This window comes from Myxocyprinus asiaticus, chromosome 4, assembly GCF_019703515.2.
Source record: "Myxocyprinus asiaticus isolate MX2 ecotype Aquarium Trade chromosome 4, UBuf_Myxa_2, whole genome shotgun sequence".
In the NCBI taxonomy this organism is placed as follows: domain Eukaryota; kingdom Metazoa; phylum Chordata; class Actinopteri; order Cypriniformes; family Catostomidae; genus Myxocyprinus; species Myxocyprinus asiaticus.
Window position 1 is genome coordinate 52,121,729 of NC_059347.1, and position 21,550 is coordinate 52,143,278.

Genomic DNA, 21,550 nt, shown 5'->3' on the forward strand with positions numbered 1-21,550 from the left:
CCAAAATGCACATGGAAAATGTATACGCTCTCTGGAGGTGGATAAATTTTTTATTCGATAAGAAGAAATGCACATAAACTGTGATGGAAACACATTTACCGAATAAACTCTTATTGAATTTAAAAGGAATACAAGATGCACATAAAAAAAAAATAATGTGGCTGAATAATTAATTCATAACTGGATGAACCAGCAGACCAATCATCGCAACTGAATTGTTGCCCTGGTCATTCTGAAATACCGGTGTCCTAAAAATCAAAAGCCTGCATAGAGTTTGCAGAGCAAATAAGTTAAACACAAACTTGCACTTTTTCCCAAAGTGCAGGTTTATTGATACTTTTAAAGAATACCTTCTAGATCCAAAAGTCATGATGGAGGAACGCACACACACATAGTGCTCCCAGAACTGTGTGATGCGCTGTCATTTCCAGTCATGAAACGAGTTATTAAAGTGTGTTGTCCACGCGTCCTAAACCGCGAGTATTTTATTGATAAAACTGTCACTACAATTTACCCGGAAGTGACGATTTCGTTCTTTTGAACGCAAGGGATGGAAACGTGGCTTTATCCGCACATTGTTTTTGCGATATTCTGATTTTTCGCATAAATTAAATTCACAGCTTGTATGGAAACATAGCTACTGCTTGAGTCGTGCAGCGCGAGCTGGAACAGGTCTTGTGTCTCGTGGAACAAGCACATGTGAAGAGTTTTTACACTTTCTTTTTTTTTTTTTTTTTTTCCATTCATCTTAAAACAGTTTGCAAGAATAATGTCGTCTTTGAGAATGCTGTAAAATATTTCTGATCATCTCGGGAGGTGCTGTGACTTTAGTTCACTTTATTTCCACGTGGTTAACATGCATTGTGATTGCAACTCTGAAGGTTCAGTAATATGTAGATTTGTATTAAAGAAACGAAGACGAAAGTGAATAAATCAAAGTAATACAAGACATGTTCACCTTGAACCTAAAATTGAGTATTATTTTCTTTTCTTTTGGCAGCATTAACTGTACTATCAAAACGCAATAAGAACACACATTTGGCAGCATTATTTTGGGAACACAAAGGAATTTATTAGGCTTATTTATTTTGAATATCATTGTCTTTACATTTATAATTGTCTTTAGTTCTTATTCTGTAGGTTATTAGTAATTTTCCATCTGTTGTGTTGACGGATGCTTGCGTGATGGCAACTTTTCCGTTTAGTTTTAAAGTGCAATTTGAATTTAGAAATGCCTTTTAAGTTTTAATAAATCAATTACATTTTTAAAGCAAAGTCAATAAAGCAAAAAAATTCACTGACCCTCGGCAGGGGGTTTGACGATGTAATTGGATATCGCGATATTTAAGGCAATACCGCTAATATTTTTTACGTATCACCAACCCTAGTCTCTGTACTGTGAAGTCGCTCGTAGGCATCCCTACTGCTGTTGCTCAAACATTATTGGTTTATTAACAAGATGAATGATCTATCAATGTACGAATCAAACTCACTCAGACTGCCAACAGTTATTTCATTCTGAGTGTTTATTTAAATACTTGATGCTGCTGTTAAAAAATTAAAGCTGTTAAAAAGCAGTCTTCTTAATTTGTATTTTTTGTTCTTTTGTTTTTCATTTGTTTCTATTCATTGCTTTTATCTAATTTGTCTTGAGTAATTACTTGAGAACTTGAAACAGTACATAATTAACAAATTAGTATTATTATTTGTTGTAGTATCGAAATTGGTATCGGAAGTCGTTAAATTTCACTGCCAACTAGGCATTTATCACAGTATACGGTATTATCACTGTATTGAATTACATTACAAAAACGGGTTGCAAAATAAACAAACTTTGTTGTTTAAGTTAAATTAAGTTAATACTAATACCGAACTGGCATTTAAAATGAACAGATAACAAAGAAAAGAACTTTGAAAAGAACCTTGAACATATAAAAAAGTATTGAACATTACATTTGGGAGATTTTATTTGTTTCACAGTTTTATTAATTTATTTGTGACTGAAGTGAAAAAGGTCTGAGTTTTTTTCTATGTAAGAGGACTCAAGTGTGAACCCTCAAAGAGTAGCCCAAATCTTTTTATTTGCAGTAGAACATGGGTAAAACTTTACCAAATTTTGGTCAAAAGGTTATACTAGTTTTTTGTTTATCATATCGCAGTTCAAATCGCATTATTCAAACGAATCACAATATGACTTTTTGTCCAAATCGTGCAGCCCTATTTCCTACTTAGATGTGTAAATATTTTCATGTCTCTCATCACTCTTATGGTGTCTTTTTTTTCTTACATTAAGTGATTAAAATTCAAATCTATATTTCTTGTCCATTTATTTATTTGGTAAGTAGATGTGTGATAATGCAGTCAGCCGGTCATTAGAAAGCCCTTCAGGGAGAGACGAGACCCCAAATCAGATCCTGAGCATGTTGTTGGAGTTTATTTTGCAATAACTGTATTATTTGCAATAATAGTCTGTACATTGTGTTTCACTTGTACTGCATCTATAGCCAACATTTGGCAAGCGATCATTTTGACAAACTTTGCTTGTTGAATTGTAATGATAAATTACTTCATATTGCTGCACTGCTCAGCGTGAACCATTAGAGGGCACGTCTCTATCTGCAAGGGTTTATGAATATACACACACATTATTTGATATACAATGAGTACTTTCTAGATAAACTTGGTAATTTATAGATATTGATTTCTAGATAACTTTCTAGATAGACTTGGTGTAGATAAAATGAACTCCTACACTAGCATTATTTTGCAGTTTTCTTATTTTATTCTATTATTTCTGAACATATTGATGCAGGGTTTTTCCTGCATAGAGAATTATGAGGCGGCCGCCTCCATCAAATTTCATGCCGCCTCCAATTGTCGACGAACCTCAGGCAGTCACGAGCACAGAGGCGCCAGCGCGATCACCCGACTTTTTCCCTGATAACAGCAGAAAGAAATACTCTGTCATTTTTGGTCATACAGATAAGAGTAAGACATCCTTCGAAACTATAAAGGGTTTACTTTTATTTTTGTACACTCACAATAACAGGTTGTGGTTTTGTAAAATAAAAAATCATACAGGATGCGCTTTCTGCCGTCTCGGTCTCCGCGAACTACTGTCTGGAGCGCGTCACGAAAATGAACCCAAACTCAGCGTATACTTGCCTCGCAGACATGAGAAATATGTCTATAGAAAGCTTGAATTGTCTACTTTTAAATGAACCAATTTAAATCGAAAACAAATATTCTCCGATTGTGTAAACCGTATGAAACCAACGAGAGGTACAGTCTTTCCCGTTTGAGCTCATTATCGTTTTTGGAAGACGACGCTGTGAATTTACCTCAGAAGAAGAGCGTGATCCGATACTGCCTTTCTAACACACACTGTGTCTCACAAAAGCAAAAACTGGAGTCTGCAAAATCTATTATGTGTTTCATGGCCTTATTTCAGTGACTTAAAAATGACTAACCACGCATAATCTTGATTTTCTCAAAAATGCAAACATGTACATCTCATGTTTGGAGGCTCTTATGTTACAACACTGCTGAGAAAGTGATGCAGTTTATTTATTAATTTTGTTAATTATTCATGCTTGACATGATGACTACAATCATGTCAACTGTATCTGGGCAAAATTTTGTATTGTTATCTCAACGCAAGTTATGGCATTTGGAAACAAGGTAGCCTTTTTTTATCAAAAGTCCAAAAAAAAACTCTCCAAACAAGTGATCTGAGGGTTTTACTGAACCTACTTACATTTGTAAATGCCACAATAAACCAGAAACATAATTACATAGAATAAGTAACAAGTAATAAGATCCAGCACTGTTTCAGTTTTGCGCATGGTAAATCAAGACCTGTCAATCTAAGAGATCAGTCCAATCCAAGCTGTAAAACAGTGGCCGATTGGTCTCTAAAACATCGTCCCTTCCCACCATACCCACCCACATACCTGAGATCAGAGATGATCTTATTATCGGTTTAAGAGGTTAATCAAGTTTGCTGTTTGTTAACTATAAATGAACACATTAGCTGTTATGTTGTATTTAATTAATTTAATGTTGAACTGGTTAGCTTTTTTAATTAAATATGCTATAAGTTGATAATTGTCATTTTCTTCAATCATCTAATTATTAGAATTTTTTTTGGCCATATCGCCCAGCCCTAGTTACAAGCATGATGTTCTGTAATTTGTTTAGGTTGAAGCTCCTGGGCCAGGCTCTTCACTTGTGTCCATGTTCAGGGGGTTGGGCATCGAGCCAGGAAAAACATGGGGCAGAGGAGCAGCACCTATTGGTAAGTCAAACAGAGGGAAAATTTACAGGGATTTCATTTACAGACCCTCGTGTTGTTCAAAACCAATAGGACTGACTTTCTTCCTTGCAACACAAAGGAGATGTTTGGCAGAATGTTCATTCTCAGTCACTATTACGGAAAAAAGATGCAATGAAAGTTAATGGTGACTGAGGCTGTCAATCCCTAACATTCTGTTGAACGTCCTCTTTTTGTGTTCCACAGAAGAAAAAAATCACACGTTTAGAATGGCATGTATGATTTAAATGACACAATTTAATTTGCATGTTAACTTTACCTTTAATTCTTGAACACTTGTATGGCTTCATCTGTCCTTTTGTTCAAGGAAATGTGGTTCAGTGGGTAAGAAGAGTGTGTAAAGTAGTCCAGTGGCTGAAATCAAATGGTATTTGGTATGAGAACATACTATATGTACATAGCAATTTGTCATGAAATGTATAGGACTCGTTCTATGATACCATGTTTTGTTTTCTACAGGCAGCACAATGGTATCGTAAGATTAGGCTATATATAATTGCAACACATCTGAACCAAGCCCACTGTATACTTTATTTAATCAAATTCATACCTGATTCAGGTTCATTGGAGTGGGCCTTAAATTATGTTCCATCATTTTTGTGTCCTTGGCAACACTAACAAAGTTCTATGGTCAGCCACTTAGACTTGCAGTGTGCTGCATAAGACAGTGGGAAGGTCAAGTAGCTAATAATGAAAACAAGCTTCATCTGCAAGGTAAATACAAATGAGAAAAGTAAGCTCATTAATGTGCTTGCATTTAATAGCTTTTTTAGCCTTTGTTAGGACTTAAATAGTGCTTGAAACTACCTTCACTTCTGATTCAATGACCTTTACAAAGTTGCTAAGTTTTTGCTTTATGTTCTACTCTTGGGGCCTCTCCGCCTTTGTCAGGCCCCAATTCACAGCGGACTAGCTAGCTTGAAGATTTATTTTTTCAATGCAAACATGACATTCTAAGATAAGACCGCTAAGCTTTTAGCAATATTACAGGATTATACTACTTCATTGCTTTTGTCACAATATTTTTGATGTCTCAAATGCACTTGTTCTGAAACATGCTGTCTCAAAGGAATGGTTCACCTTGAAATTTTTTTCAGTGAAAATCTTGACATCTGTTATGTGTTCATGAATGCAATAAGAGAAGCTCGTTCACACTGGCACGCATGTTAATGTGAGAACTAGGGATGTGCAAAATGACTAATTTACGACGTTTAAATGAACATTTTGGAGTCGTTTAGTCTAAAAAGTAAGAGACCTTCAGAAAAGAGTCAAAAACATTTTTTATGCGACCCATTTAATCTGACCATAAATTCAGCTGAAAAGAGGCATTTATCTGCGACGTGCTTGGTCATTGTACATTAAAAATAGAGCATGACACACATTCACTGAATCAACGTTAGCGAATTCAAGCATATTTATTTAAAACAATTGAATGAACAGTGCTGGACCAATATAGCAACCCTAATAACCTGTTCTAAATAGAATTCACCAAGTAAAACTTAACATGTTAAAACAGTCAGGACATTGTTGGAAATAATTGAAAGGTAAACCAAATCTGAGAAAAACAATGCACTGAAAATTTGCACGTTCTTCACGACATGCATCAGCCTATGATCTTATATGACAGCTGTTTGTTTAAAAATGTTTACAAATAACAGTTACGTTGTGTAAAAAGAAAAAAAAAAATTACCTATAGGATAGAAAAAAATAGGCCTGTGAGAAATGTACGATAAACCTAATGTATTCTAAACATGACGTGCACACAGAATAAAAGATAGTTTAACCACTTAAGCGTTCTGCACATCATTGAAAATCAGTAGGGTAAAAAAAAAAATGGCATACCTAGCCTAAAAATATATATATATATTTTCTAGGCTACTAACTCAAAAGCATACAATTTTGATGAGCAAAATTAAGATGTCAACATGGTCTGGTGAAAGAAGTGCCTGACTCACCTGAGGCGATTATCCTGCACTTAAAAAGGCAGCTCGGCGGGAAAATAACTTGCAAGCACACACAGATTTAAAGAAGACTCAAATGTGAAAACATCCATAGCGACTTGCAAGCCGACGTTTTGGAAATCCACATCCTGCACCAGGACATTTTCCTGTGTGCGCCGCGATTGAGGGAGGGACAAGCATGTGCAGCCTGAGGTGAAATGAAACTTTTTATCTGGTCCAAGGCTCGAAATTGCAACCATTTTGGTCACATATACTCCCGAAATGTAATCTGTGTGACCTCAAAATATATTTGGGAGCATTTGTGCAAGTGCAAATAATTGTTGTGGTGCGACCTGTTTTCATTTCTCTACAAAACGTTCGCTAATTACTGCACTATGTGCCTGCTGTGAGCTGATACAGTGACCGGTCCACTGTTCTATTCAACGTTACATAACCAATTAAACTTCATCTTTACATTCTTAACTTTAATGCAGATTTTAGATTGGTTAATATTAGCCATCAATCACTCCCTTTCACCGCGCTCCATTGTCACGTGACAGGGAGCTAACTAGCGCGCGAAATGTAAAGAGCTGAAGAGAGAAGATGAAAAGAACACTGAGCGATTTATTTTGTAAGCCGCCTAAAGTTACAGATAATGTAACTCCTGGAGTTGGTGTTGGCAATCATGTGGTGAATGTGGATCCATCAGCGGAAAAGAAGGCTTGCAGTTTTCGGAGAGAGTGGCTGAAAGACTTCGAGTGGCTCCGCTATGAAAATGGCTTAATGCACTGCTTTCACTGTAAAGCCTGTGGGACAGAGGTTGCAGGTAACACTGCGTTTGCCACTGAATCCACACATTTTAAGAGCGAGAGCTTGATTAAACACGGGGAGAGCGCCAAGCACAAGAAATGCTGGGACAAGTGTGTGGCAAAGAGTTCAGGTTAAGGTCAGGATGCTGCCGGACGTTCCGTTCAATTGGCAGAGCTGAACATGAAATTTAACACCGTCTACACCATCGCCAAAGAAGAGCTCGCCTTCACTAAATTTAAATCCATGTTGCAGCTCATGAAAATGAACGACGTTGAGATCAACATGACGTACGCAAATGACAAGTCATGTGCCAACATCATCGGCGTGATAGCAGATACCGTCTGCGAGAACACCGCAGTTAAAGTATCGTCAGCTCAGTACATCTCATTCATCATTGATGGAGACTCCGACCAGTGTGTGGTTGTGTATGTCCGCATTCTGCTTGATGGACAGCCCACAAACTAGTGAGGGGAAGATCGGATCATTTTACTGACTTGAATCTTTGAGTCTCGTTCAGCAAAATGAACAAATCTTTTTTCAAGTCATTTAGTTCATGTCGTTCATTTGAGCAGAATTAAATTAATATATTACATTTTCAATAGCCATATCCCCCCAACACGTCTACTTACGAAACTTTGATTATAGTCCCAATAAGGAAAAATGTATAATGCAGCCAAGGACAAATTATGAGAAACAAATAATTAGTTCACCTCTGGATTGAATCTTCTTGTCCGAGTCATTCGTTCTTCTGTCACGTGACAAAAGAACGAACGACTCGGTCCAGAAGACTCGAGAGGTGAACTAATCATTTCTGTTTCCTGTGCGAGCAATGCATAGCGTATATGGCTGTCATATGACAAAAGAACGAACGACTCGGACCAAAAGAGTTGAAAGGTGATCTAACAATTTCTGTTTCTCGTACAGCGCCTATGCGGTTTTCAAGTAACAAACGAACAATGGTTGCGCAATGCACTTGCGCGGTCAATGCAAAATGAACGAGTCACTCTCTGAGAGTACTTGTTCTTCTGAGTCACATAAAAGATTCTTTCAAAATGAACGAATTGTTCATGAACGACCCATCACTACCACAAACATCCTCGTCAGACATGTTGAGGTGGAACACGCCAATGCTGATGGTGAGGATGTTTTTTTAAATACATAGCCTATTTTGTATTATATAAATTGTAGTTGTGGTGGTCCTCAATTTTCAGTGGGTGCTCCTAAATTTTTGCTGGTGCTTCTAACTTTTTGAAGTTGGGAGCACCAGTGCTACCAAGTAAAAAAGTAAATTTCGAGCCTTGTGGTCCAGATATCCTCTTTTTTTTTTTTCTTCTTTTTTTAATAATATTTGTGTTATTAATTATATTCAAAAATGTGTAACATTGACATGAGAGTAATTTAAATTTGTAATACTATAAAGCCATATGTAAATGTGTACAAATGTTGAACAGTTTAATGGGGAAAAATAGTAACTGACTAGTAATTCCAGTGTCGACTAGCAGCATCGGTACAGTTTAGTTAAATAGTTCAACTAGCCTCGCACATCCTTAGTGAGAACTTGCATTGTTTTTAGCGCTAAACAAAGCAAGTTCTCGCTTGTCACTGTGAACGAGCTTCGCTCATAGTGCTCTTGAACATGCAACTGATATCAAGATTTTCATTGAAATTTTTTTTATTTCTGGTTGTTTCTCAACCAAAATGGTACGCCTTCAGAAGACTTGAAATATGGGGGGCCTGGGTAGCTCAGTGATAAAGACACTGGCTACCACCCTTGGAGCTCGCTAGTTCGAATCCCAGGGCGTGCTGAGTGACTCCAGCTGGGTCTCCTAAGCAACCAAATTGGCCTGGTTGCTAGGTAGTGTAGAGTCACATGGGGTAACCTCCTCGTGATCGCTATAATGTGGTTTGTTTTCAGTGGGGCGCGTGGTGAGTTGTGCGTGGTGAGTTGTGCGTGGATGCTGCGGTGGATGACATGAAGCCTCCACACGCACTATATCTCCGCGGTAACACAATCAACAAGCCACGTGATAAGATCCATGGGTTGATGGTCTCAGACGCGGAGGCAGCTACGCCACCACGAGGACTTAGAGCACATTGGGAATTGGGCATTCCAAAAAAAAAGACTTGAAATATGACAAGTCGGATGGACAACTATTATGAGACTTTTTGTTCCTTTTTAAGTTTTAAAGTGAGGCACTGTCCACTGCCATTGGATTCAAACAGAGATATTCATTAAAACATTTCCTATTGTGTTCCACAGTCAGATGGATTTGGGACACACGAGAATGAGTAAATTAAGACAGAATCTTCATTTTAGTGTTAATTATTCCTTTAATGTCAGTACCAAGTAAAAAGATAGAGAAACTAATTAAAGATGTGTACAGTGTGTAATTTCTGTGCCACTACATTGCAAAAATAATTTTCTTATTCAATATTTTTGTCTTGTTTTGCAGTAAAAATCCGTAACTAGACAAATTTACTTGAAGCAAAATGAATATATATTAAATCTTGTTTTTTCTGAGACGTCTAACAAAATTTGAGGTTTGTGCTTAAAAAAAAAACCACACAATTTCCCAATGGGGTATGAAAAAAAAAAATATACAGTATATATATTTTCTCTTTGAGTTGTTTATTTTTCTTATCACATTGGAAAATTGTTTTTATCTTGTTTTAAAAATAGGCTAAACATAAAAAATAAAAAAAATTTGTTCTGATTCTGAAAGCAAGGCTAAATATCTCATTTCATTTTGCTTTCAAGTAAATGTCTTGTTTTAAGGATGTTTAGATTTTCTATCACAAAATGGGACAAATATTTTTTTTACAGTGTGCTGTCACCAAAAGTGAAAATAATTCCAAACTGGTTTCCACGTCAGTCCCCCTGTTTGCCATTGGCTTTTGTTCATGTGTCTTTTTCTCTCCTAATGCAGGGCGGGGGGCAGTAGGTGATTTTGGGGCAGATGTCCAGTCTAAGATGACCACCGTTGGGGCAGCCACATTAATTCCAGAAAGAGAGCAGGCTCACTTAGAGGAATCCATCAGGTGCTGTCTAGGGATGTTAATGAGTAATCGATGATCGATTAATTGCCGTTAATAATTTGATCGATTAAGCTTATTGATCGTCGATTAATTAATTTCAGAACAAATGTGTTCAGTAATCATGCCAGCAGACGTTGAAAAGACTGTCTATTCAGTGATCATCTGCTAGAGGGTGCTGCATGTCACGTCTTGTCCGCAACACAGAATCAAAACCCCACATACACGTATCCGTCACTTTCTCTCTTGTAAAGATGAGGTTGGCTCAATGTAATCAGTGTTGCAGCATTTCTCTATAAATTAACATTATAGTGTGTTAAAGTGCAACATGGCAACAAGCACTATTGATCCGCCAGTCTCCTCATCCCAACCTTCAATTACGTTAGGGATTGCCGGGAGAGCACGAAGGTACTGTACATTCACCTGACTTCTCACCATTACCAGAGAAGTGGTATGTTATGTACTTTGTTTACGCAGCGTGTTATGATTTGACTTAATTTCAAATTTAAATATGTTTAATTGAACTATATGTATCTTGTATACAAGTTATTATTAACAGTAATTCATTAACAGTAATTTAAAAAAAATCACGTCATATCCTAAATGTATTAAAATACATGCCTATACTTGCATTTCATTAGTGTATTAAAATTGTATTTAAACAGAAGGCTACATGCACATATTAGCTGGAGTCTTCCATGTGCGTTTTGCGGTATTAATGTTGACAATTAATTGATTATGTAAATGTCTGAAAATTGACATCCCTAGTGCTGTCCACCAACACTACCCATGATTTATTTTCCTTGATTTTTGTCCAATATTGTTGTCTTGTGATTACAGAATAAATTAGAAATTTCCAGTTTAGATTGTTTGTTTTTCCTTGGGTGTCTAATGGCTATTTGCAGATGAAAAACATAATGTAACAGTTAATAGACAAATGCACAATTTTTGGCAATGCATCTTAACCGTGTTAATTTAAGTTTATCTTTTCATCATGACAGTTTCCTGGGCAGAGGATTTGTTGGTGTTGACAGAGCAGTGTTGCCCCACATGGGTGTTGGTCGTGGCCCGACTGCCCCACTGGGCCCTGTGTCCCCCATTGCCACCCCTTTATCCCTGCCGGCCACACCCTCCGTCTCTGAAGACGCCCCAGTTCCTCAAGGAACACCCCCTAAAGTTGAAGTGAAAATGGAGACTGTAAAGTATGAATTCTGACCTTTTCACTTATCCTTCTCTTTTGATTGTTTTGCATTTTAATGGGAAGTAATGAACGGGACTTAATTGTATTTTTTTAATTGGGTCTTGAAAAGAGTGTTGGACTGAAACATTAAGGCTGTGATATTATTGGTTAATATTTTTCCCCACTCATGTAGCCTTGGTTGCAGAAAAAGTTTATGAATAAAGATTATGAAAACAATAAAATAATATGCACTAGTGATTTCAGTACAGTTAGACCAGGGATATAAAAATATAACAATTAAAAACTTTCTTTAAATAATACAGTATGTACTAATGACTTCAGCAAAATTAGACCATGGGCATAAAAATATAACAATCTAAACTTGAGAAACAGTTTGTGGGGGGGAAAAAAACAGACATTAGCTTGCAGAACAAGTATTGACACTTCTCTCTAGCTCTGAATATTAACCAAATAGGGATAAAGATGGTTAAAGGCCATGTTTACTCTTTCTCCCAATTGATTTAAGTCATATCGTCTGAGGAATAAGAATTATGAATAATGTGTTTAGACTATTGTGTATCTTCTATTCCTGCAGAGAACCTCTGAAGAAAACAGGAACCAAAGGCAATCCTATATCCATCGGATCAAACTACATCCCCATCTGCTGCAAAAATGAGGCTGTGTTTCAGTACCATGTTACTTTTACGTAAGTCATAAAAAGGTTTCAAAAGGTTTGTCGGTGGCCGCAGGATCTGATATTTAGATGAGAAATTGTGATTGCTATTGTTTGCTTTATCAACAAAGTTCTCAGCCCATTACTTAAAAGGGATTTGTTTCTACTTAGTTTATATATAGTCCATACAGGTGCATCTCAATAAATTAGAATGTCGTGGAAAAGTTCATTTATTTCAGTAATTCAACTCAAATTGTGAAACTCGTGTATTAAATAAATTCAATGCACACAGACTGAAGGAGTGGTCTAGAAAAAGATTTAATTATTGTACAAAGGGTGGTTCTAAAGATCTTAAAGATCTTGAGATCTTATGGCCAGCTGTGTTTCGCAATTAGATTGAGTTAAAACCTTTTCGCACGCAAGTTTCTCCTGTACTGACGGATCTCCCATCGTGAGTTCTTTTATGTGCGCTGGAATTAAAATAAATCTTACCTTACACTTCACAGCAGATGCACTGGAGGACAGATTATATCACAGCAGGTGCACTGAAGGTCAGATTATATATTATCAAATATATAATGTGGTTTTTAGATGTTTATAATGATTTATTATGATGGCTAAGACGCGAATGCGCTTGCGGGCTATGCGCGCCGCAATATTTTCGTTGTAATGCAAGATGGGATTCTGAGTTTGTATCGTCATAGAAGCATACAAAAGGAGGAGCATAGAAGGTTCTAAAAACCTAGCACTTACACTCTTCCAGCCCCGGAAGTGGTTGTGATGGACGGAATGGGAGAAGGCTCAAGTGGACTGACTAGTTTGTATATTCTTTGACGTCAGAAAACACGGCCACAGCGATGCATCAAAACAGTGCGCACTGATGGCAACGGATTTTTACTTTTATTTAGTGATTTGTTTGAAAGTTTTGTTTGAAAGTTTGTAATATATAAACAAAGATATTGTGATGTTGAAAAGACCATTTGTGCTGCTGGTTCATTATGACAACTGCTTCAGTCATTATGACAACCGATTTTGCTGGTAAACAGCAGCATGAATGCAGATCACACCGATTTGATCGTACGCGTCGGAGCCCAGTCTAGTGGTATAATACTGGTTTGATTGTATGTGGGAAAGGGTTAAAAGAATGCTTTAGGTTCATTACAAGTTAATCTCTATCGACAACATTTGTGGCTTAATGTTGAGTACCACAGAAAAATTCTGTATCCAGAAAATTGCAGTAATAAAATCAATCTTCAAGAGAACGTTCCTCAGCCTCTGACGATATCATATTGATTGTTCAGGAAGAATGTGAAGAGCCAGCAAAATATTAATATGGAATTGGTGCACCTTTAAATATGAGTTCTCTGTTCCCTCAAGGATGTGCTTCTAGAATGCATTATTTAAAAGGAAATATGTCATGTAATTTACTCCTGCCTGTTTGAACAAGTCAGACCTTTAATAATTGCATGTATCATGACCAGCTTTGATTGAATAATTCTGCATCCTTTTTGAAAACGATGATTAATGGCTTTAATGATCGACTCTTGAATTTCAGCCCGAACATCGAATCTATCGGCATGCGCTTCGGTATGATGAAGGAGCATCGACCCACTACAGGAGAGGTTGTGGCGTTTGATGGATCAATCCTCTATCTTCCAAAACGTCTTGATGAGGTTTGCATGCATATTTGAATGAGAGTAAATGCTCCCTTATGAGGAAGTACTGAAGTATGGTACCATGGTACAGTGATAGTATGGTAGTGATACTAAGACTTGATGTATTTCGTGTTACTGAATTATAACAATATTCATATTATGGATGGGTCGATTAATTGATCAGTGAGGTTTTTGACTGATGAGTCAACTAATCTTTCAGGCAGCCCACTGACTAGTTGATTTTGAATTTTAAATATGTAGTTTTGCACATCCCTAATTGACAATTATATTTCCATGGTACTCAGTTACTTGAACACCATGGTATTGCCATGGTACAATACATTTCCAAAAACCATAGTGCTATCATGGTACATTTTGTTGGTGCAAGCATTAAAGGGACAGTTCACCCAAAAATGAAAATTCTCATCATTTACTCAACCTTATGCCATCCCAGAGGTGTATGACTTTCTTCAGCAGAACACAAAGATTTTTAGAAGAATATCTCAGCTCTGTAGGTTCATACAATGCAAGTGAATGGTGATCAGTCAATTTGTAGCTCCAAAAATCACATAAAGGAAACATAAAAGTAATCCATATGACTCCAGTGGTTAAATCCATATCTTTAGAAGCGATATAATAGATGTGGGTGAGAAACAGATAAAAATGTAAGTCCTTTTTTACTCTATATCTCCACTTCACTTTTACATCTGAAAGTCACCTGAAAGTGAAAGTTAAAGTGGAGATTTGAGTAAAACATGACTTAAATATTGTTCTGTTTCTCACCCACACCTATTATATTACTTCTGAAGATATGGATTTAAACACTGGAGTCATATGGATTAATTTTATGTTTCCTTAATGTAATTTTTGGAGCAACAAAGGTCTGATCACCATTCACTTGATATGATATATTCTTCTAAAAATCTTTGTGTTCTGCTGAAGAAAGTAAGTTATACACATCTGGGATAGCATGAGGGTGAGTAAATTATGAGAGAATTTACATTTTTGGATGAACTCTCCCTTTAAGGCATTTTGTGCAACATTGAACTGATGTCGTTATGTTTGAGTAAATCGTCTTTGAAGCAAAAAAGGCCTTTTCAGGCCCACTGCAGGAACTAAAGCCCGTTTTAAGTACTTTTACTCTAAACTACTATTTGTCATTTTCTCACTCAAGGAACTAAAGTTCCTCTTTGCCATTCAGAGAGACTTTTTAGCTCTTCTGGGGTAGGCACTTTCTGGGAGAAGAGGGACTGTGGGAGATGCTGCAACCTATGATTGGTCAAACACATATGATGCACAAAGCACTGAGTAACGCAAAGAGTCAACAGCCACCATGACAGGGTTTCTACACGTCCAGAAAAACCCGGAATTTGCAATGCAGTTTTCCATTCATATAAATGTTTTTGCTTAAATATTAAACTTGTTGGGCATATAAAATATTCTGGAAAATTATGCCTTGAAAAGAGTGGGAACCCTGCGTGAGTAAACAAACTTGTAGCTTCTAGCCTCGTACTCAGTGGTTTGTGGTATTTTTTCAGTTCCCTTAACAGAAATAACATAAAACCAACAAAGTATTCAAAGAATATCGCCTGTTTCACATATGTGTGTGCGAGGGGTGAGCAGAGCTGCTGCATGACTTCAAAAGGAGACACTGTTTGAGTTTTCATCTCATATATACTCTGTGACTATACAGAAAATAAAGTGATTTCTGGATTACCACATAGAATTTTTTCAGGAAAAACAGACACACTGTAAATAAAAAGCTGTTTATCGAGAGTGGGTAATTGAAGTCTATTTTAAACTAAAAGGTAATGAAATCTAATTTACAGGAGGAAAGTGATTCATGCCTGTTACAGGGTTAACTTGAACCAAGACATCTTTTTTTTTTTTTTTTTAAGTTAATGGGTATTCAGGAGAGTATTTTATGTAGAGTAATAAAAGCCATAATTGTAAAAGATAAATAGGTTTATAGAGCATTTTCAACATTTTCTGCAGAGTTCAGCTTGTGCTGCGTTGTTAAAATGGGCTGCGCACCTCATCTCTCATCTCACTGTGGCTTCAGGGACGCAGCACCGAATGCAGGGCTCACGTGCCCAGTGTAAAGACACAGTTTCTGTAAAACAGCCCTGACAAAAGTGAAACTCTGATCCTGACGTCCTCCATCGGTGGTGTTGATTTTGTTGTGACTTGAATGTCAGAAAAAACAAAAAAGGTTGACAATAGAAGACTACACTATGGGGTTCCTTTTGTGTGTGCTAATGCAAAAGGGAAAATTCAACTTGGGGTGTGCCGTTCCTCTAATCTAGAGAGTTCTAATCTAGAAAGTTCCAAAGGGAAACATACCAGGTTTTTATTTGGGAAAAGGGCTATATTAAAAATGTTTACACTTTGAACAGAACTCATTTCTCAGGTTTAATTTGGTTTTGCTCTGTGTAACAGGTTGTTCACCTTAAAGCTGAGAGAAAAACAGACAATCAGGAGATCGATATCAAGATTCAGTTGACGAAGATTCTGCCCCCCAGCTCTGACCTGTGTATCCCATTCTACAATGTGGTCCTCAGAAGGTGTGTGTTCTCTGTTTAGAATATCAGGATTCTCCAGACTCCACACCACAGATGTGCATGTAATCAAATGTCTTTTTAAAGTGTTCGCCACTTTAGCTGGTTTAAAATCTCCTCGGGGACAAAACAAATGTGCTCTTTCGTTAATGTTTGCCAAGGGACGATCGAAAGATGATTTATCATGAAAACGGGATTTATCTTGCTCTTTTGAAATAAGAGTTGGTGCTATGTAGACATTCCAATATTTACACATTTACAGTCATTTTATGCTTGGGTATTTTGCAGGTGCTTTTATCCAACTTAAAGTGCATTCAAGCTATCTATTTGATCAGTATGCACGTTCCTTAGGAATCGAGCTAATGACCTTGGCATTGCAAGCATTGTGCTCTACCAGTTGAGCTACAGGAACAAAGCTTTCTTCCCAATCCACCATGACCATTTATGTAAACAGCAAAAATGGGTCATTCTGAAATTGTTATGATTAGTGATGCAACGAAATGAAAATTCTGGACACACTGGGCTGAAAACCGAAAATAATAATTTCATTTAATTAGACAAATTCTAAATGTTATATTACATTATTATAATATAATGATATATAAGACAGGCCCTGTTTTACAAAACACTCACCTAAATCTCATGGGGGGCTACTTTTCTCAATTCCTGTATAGGTCATGAATGAATTAATGAACATTATATTTATATAGCGCTTTTCTGACACTACACTCAAAGCGCTTTACGAAGGTCAGATGGAACCAGGGTCAGAAATCAACCTTTTCTTTAAGGGGCAATATTTGAATTCCAGGGGCATTTTTTACCTTTACAAGTGCAATTTTTTTTCTTCTATTCTAACCTTATAAAATGACCCTGTCATCCTTTTATGTTAGAATTTAAACAATTCAATTTGAAAAAAGGCATGTTTCAATAATTAAAAAATTGCATGATCTGTACATTGCATAATGTGCATTGGTTCTGAAACAAAACGTTTTTTTTTCTCATTCACACATTTCCCAACATTTTGGCTATTAAATTAACATACAGAACTAATGCACCGACATAGAGGAGATGACCGCATTTATCCAGATTTGGAATGAGGAGCTTAATAAAACTTGGCATCTACTGCCTGCCAGGAATAAACCCAGGCACCTTTTGGACAATGAGCGTAACTTCCCCACTTTCTGTGGCTAAAATTGGCACCGATAAATTTTCAAGAGATACACGCTCTACTCATCTGCACATCCTAGCACAGAAACTGATTGTGTGGAGCATAACAAACACGCAAGTGGATTTACTGTACGGAGAATGGAGACGAGAGATATGGGCAAACTGCTGTATCTCATCGCATCGCCGAGAAAACCTAATAACTTTAATATGAACCACTGTCAAAAACAATACCGCACGAGAGAGACCCAGTGTGTACGCTATAGAGACTGAGAAGGACATGTCTCTTGTAGAGACTGAACGGCAGCCAGAGAAAATAAAATTTTGAGAATTTTATTTTAAATGATACATTTCAGCAAATTAAACTTCAACATTAAATGTTTTTTATCTGTATGTATTAGGGCTGCACGATTTATTAAAATAAAATCTAAATCGTGATATGAACTTGTGCGTTATTAAACCGCAAAGGGCTGTGATTTAATTAAATAAATAAATAGTCTGCTCACTTCAGAGTTTATGTGCGCTGATCTGTCTAGTCTGTGTTGTGTTAGAGTATTATTAGTGTTTTCAGTGCGGTTCTGAGCTCCACAGCTCCATCTCGTGCTCAGAGTAACAGATGATCTCAGAGTTCAGTTCTGTTTGCTTAAGTGCGCTGGGCGTGTTATTTTTAGGCAAAGCAGGGAAACCGGTGTGTCCACGTGAAGCGGTTTTTATTATCCTCTGCGGTAGCAGCATCTCAGTCTCCGCCGGGCACAGGTAGGCTATCATAAAAATAACGCTGGATAAAAGATTAGGTATAATTCAGACATCTTAATTAAATGACTCCTTAGCAAACTGCATTAACAATAGCACCTGTTGAGTCCAGAAACGTGCACTTTCCCTCCATTTTGATGCAGTCAACATCGGATTGCATCATGTCCTGCAACATCTGGACAGACCAGGGACATATGCAAGAATCCTTTATGTTGACTTCAGTTTGGCTTTCAACACCATCATCCCAGCTATTCTCCAGACTAAATTACACCAACTCTCTGTTCCCATGTCTATCTGTCAGTGGATCACCAGCTTTCTGATGGACAGGCAGCAGCTAGTGAGACAGGGGAAATTCACTTCCAGCACATGTACAATCAGCATTGGTGCCCCCAAGGGATGTGTGCTCTCCCCACTACTCTTCTTCCTGTATACAAATGACTGCATTGCCAAGGACCCCTCTGTCAAGCTCCTGAAGTTTGCAGACGACACTACTGTCATCTGCCTCATCCAAGTTGACGATGAGTCTGTATATAGAAGCGAGGTTGAACGGTTGGCTCACTGGTGTAATCAAAACAACCTGGAGCTGAACACGCTCAAAACAGTGGAGATGATTGTGGACTTTAGGAGGAACACCCCAATATTGAACCCCCTCACCATTCTAAACATCATTGTGGCAGCAGTGGAGTCATGGGCACTACTATCTCACAGGACCTGAAGTGGGAGACCCACATTGAATCCATTGTGAAAAAGGCCCAGCAGAGGTTGTACTTCCTTCACCAGCTGAGGAAGTTCAACCTGCCACAGGTGCTGCTGATACAGTTCTACTCAGCAGTCATTGAGTCTGTCCTCTGCACTTCAGTCACTGTCTGGTTTGGTGCAGCTACGAAATCGGATATCAGAAGACTACAAAGGACAGTTCGGACTGCTGAGAGGATAATTGGTTGACACTGCCCTCCCTTCAAGAACTGTACACTTCCAGAGTGAGGAAAAGGGCTGGAAAAATCACACTGGACCCCACTCACCCAGCCCACTACCTTTTTGAACTGTTGCCTTCTGGTCGGCTCTACAGAGCTCTGACCACCAGATCCGTCAAGCACAGGAGCAGTTTTTTCCCTCAGGCTATCCATCTCATGAACAGTTAAAACTGCCCCATTGAGCAATAATTATGTGCAGTGCACAGCTTAGTCTATATATATTTATCCAACATACCATACCTCTTCTGCCATTACATTCCCTTGCTTCTGTAAATAACAGATTTGTATATTGTACATGCATACAATACGTACAATGCACACACTACCGGTCAGAAGTTTTGAAACACTCATTCTTTATTATTATTTGTTTTCTTCACATTTTAGAATAATAGTAAAGTCATCAAAACTATGGAATAGCATAAATGGAACTATGGGAATTATGTTGTGACTAAAAATCCAAAATAAATCAAAACTATGTTATATTTTAGCTTCTTCAAAGTAGTCACCCTTTGCCTAGAATTTGCAGACATGTACTCTTGACATTTTCTCAACCAACTTCTTGAGGTATCACCCTGAGATGATTTATAAACAGTATTGAAGGAGTTCCCATCTACACTATATTGCCAAAAGTATTCGCTCACCCATCCAAATAATTGAATTCAGGTGTTCCAATCACTTCCATGGCCACAGGTGTATAAAATGAAGCACCTAGGCATGCAGACTGCTTCTTCAAACATTTGTGGAAGAATGGGCCGCTCTCAGGAGCTCAGTGAATTCCAGCATGGTACTGTGATAGGATGCCACCTGTGCAACAAGTCCAGTCGTGAAATTTCCTCGCCACTAAATATTCCACAGTCAACTGTCAGTGGTATTATAACAAAGTGGAAGCGATTGGGAATGACAGCAACTCACAAAGTGGTAGGCCATGTAAAATGACAGAGCGGGGTCAGCGGATGCTGAGGCGCATAGTGCGCAGAGGTCGCCAACTTTCTGCAGAGTCAATCGCTACAGACCTCCAAAGTTCATGTGGCCTTCAGATTAGCTCAAGAACAGTGCGTAGAGAGCTTCATGGAATGGGTTTCCATGGCCAAGCAGCTGCATCCAAGCCATACATCACCAAGTGCAATGCAAAGCATTGGATGCAGTGGTGTAAAGCACGCCGCCACTGGACTCTAGAGCAGTGGAGACGCGTTCTCTGGAGTGACGAATCACGCTTCTCCATCTGGCAATCTGATGGACGAGTCTGGGTTTGGCGGTTGCCAGGAGAACGGTACTTGTCTGACTGCATTGTGCCAACTGTGAAGTTTGGTGGAGGGGGGATTATGGTGTGGGGTTGTTTTTCAGGAGCTGGGCTTGGCCCCTTAGTTCCAGTGAAAGGAACTTTGAATGCTTCAGCATACCAAGAGATTTTGGACAATTCCATGCTCCCAAATTTGTGGGAACAAACAAACCAGTGCACAAAGCAAGGTCCATAAAGACATGGATGAGCGAGTTTGGTGTGGAAGAATTTGACTGGCCTGCACAGAGTCCTGACCTCAACCCGATAGAGCACCTTTGGGATGAATTAGAGCAAAGACTGCGAGCCAGGCCTTCTCGTCCAACATCAGTGTCTGACCTCACAAATGCGCTTCTGGAAGAATGGTCAAAAATTCCCATAAACACACTCCTAAACCTTGTGGAAAGCCTTCCCAGAAGAGTTGAAGCTGTTATAGCTGCAAAGGGTGGGCCGACGTCATATTAAACCCTATGGATTAAGAATGGGATGTCACTTAAGTTCATATGCGTCTAAAGACAGATGAGCGAATACTTTTGGCAATATAGTGTATGTCGGGCACTTATTGGCTGCTTTTCTTTATTATTTGGTCCAAGTCATCAATTTCAAAAACTCTTTTTTTTTTAAATACAATTTTAGTTTTATAATGAAATAAATTTATATGGTGGCACAATTATATTTTTTTTTCTACAAAACTAATTTCAAACATTTAAGCATACGCCTTCAGATCAAAAGATTTTTAAGATCATGGGAAACATTTCAGTCAAGTGTTTCAAAACTTTTGACCGATAGTGTGTGTATATGTATATGTGTGTATACACATCACTACCATGATAAAAACCCATGGGAAAATCCAGAGGGAACCAATGGAGAATTATCTTGCGGGTTTGTGGACTACAACCTGAACAGCTTTATATACAGTAGATAATATTTTGTGTAAGCCTACTTGTTTATAAGGCCTATTAAAAATAATAGTAAAATGAATATTTTTGTGTTTATTTGATTATTATTTAACCATCTACAATATTTTTGTCAGCAAAAACTAGGCAACAACTATGGTTTTACCAACAGTCCAGACATATGCAGATTCCCTTGTGTAGTGCCCTCAAGGGCCTGTCTGAAATCATTCATGTTTGAAATGTACAATTAGCTTTAGTCTCTATGGGGACTAAACACCCTGTTCACTCCTGATCGCCAGGAATGA

The 21,550-nt window shown here is 37.8% G+C and overlaps 1 protein-coding gene across 1 annotated transcript in view; it reads left to right on the forward strand.

Moving 5' to 3' along the window:
- Positions 1-21,550, forward strand: part of piwil2 (piwi-like RNA-mediated gene silencing 2) — a 59,942-nt gene that overhangs the window by 2,497 nt on the left and 35,895 nt on the right. The window contains exons 2-7 of the mRNA XM_051691661.1: positions 4,201-4,297; positions 10,011-10,122; positions 11,118-11,318; positions 11,892-12,002; positions 13,525-13,642; positions 16,064-16,188. Coding sequence (XP_051547621.1) covers positions 4,201-4,297; positions 10,011-10,122; positions 11,118-11,318; positions 11,892-12,002; positions 13,525-13,642; positions 16,064-16,188 — 764 coding nt within the window. The remainder of the gene's footprint in view (positions 1-4,200; positions 4,298-10,010; positions 10,123-11,117; positions 11,319-11,891; positions 12,003-13,524; positions 13,643-16,063; positions 16,189-21,550) is intronic.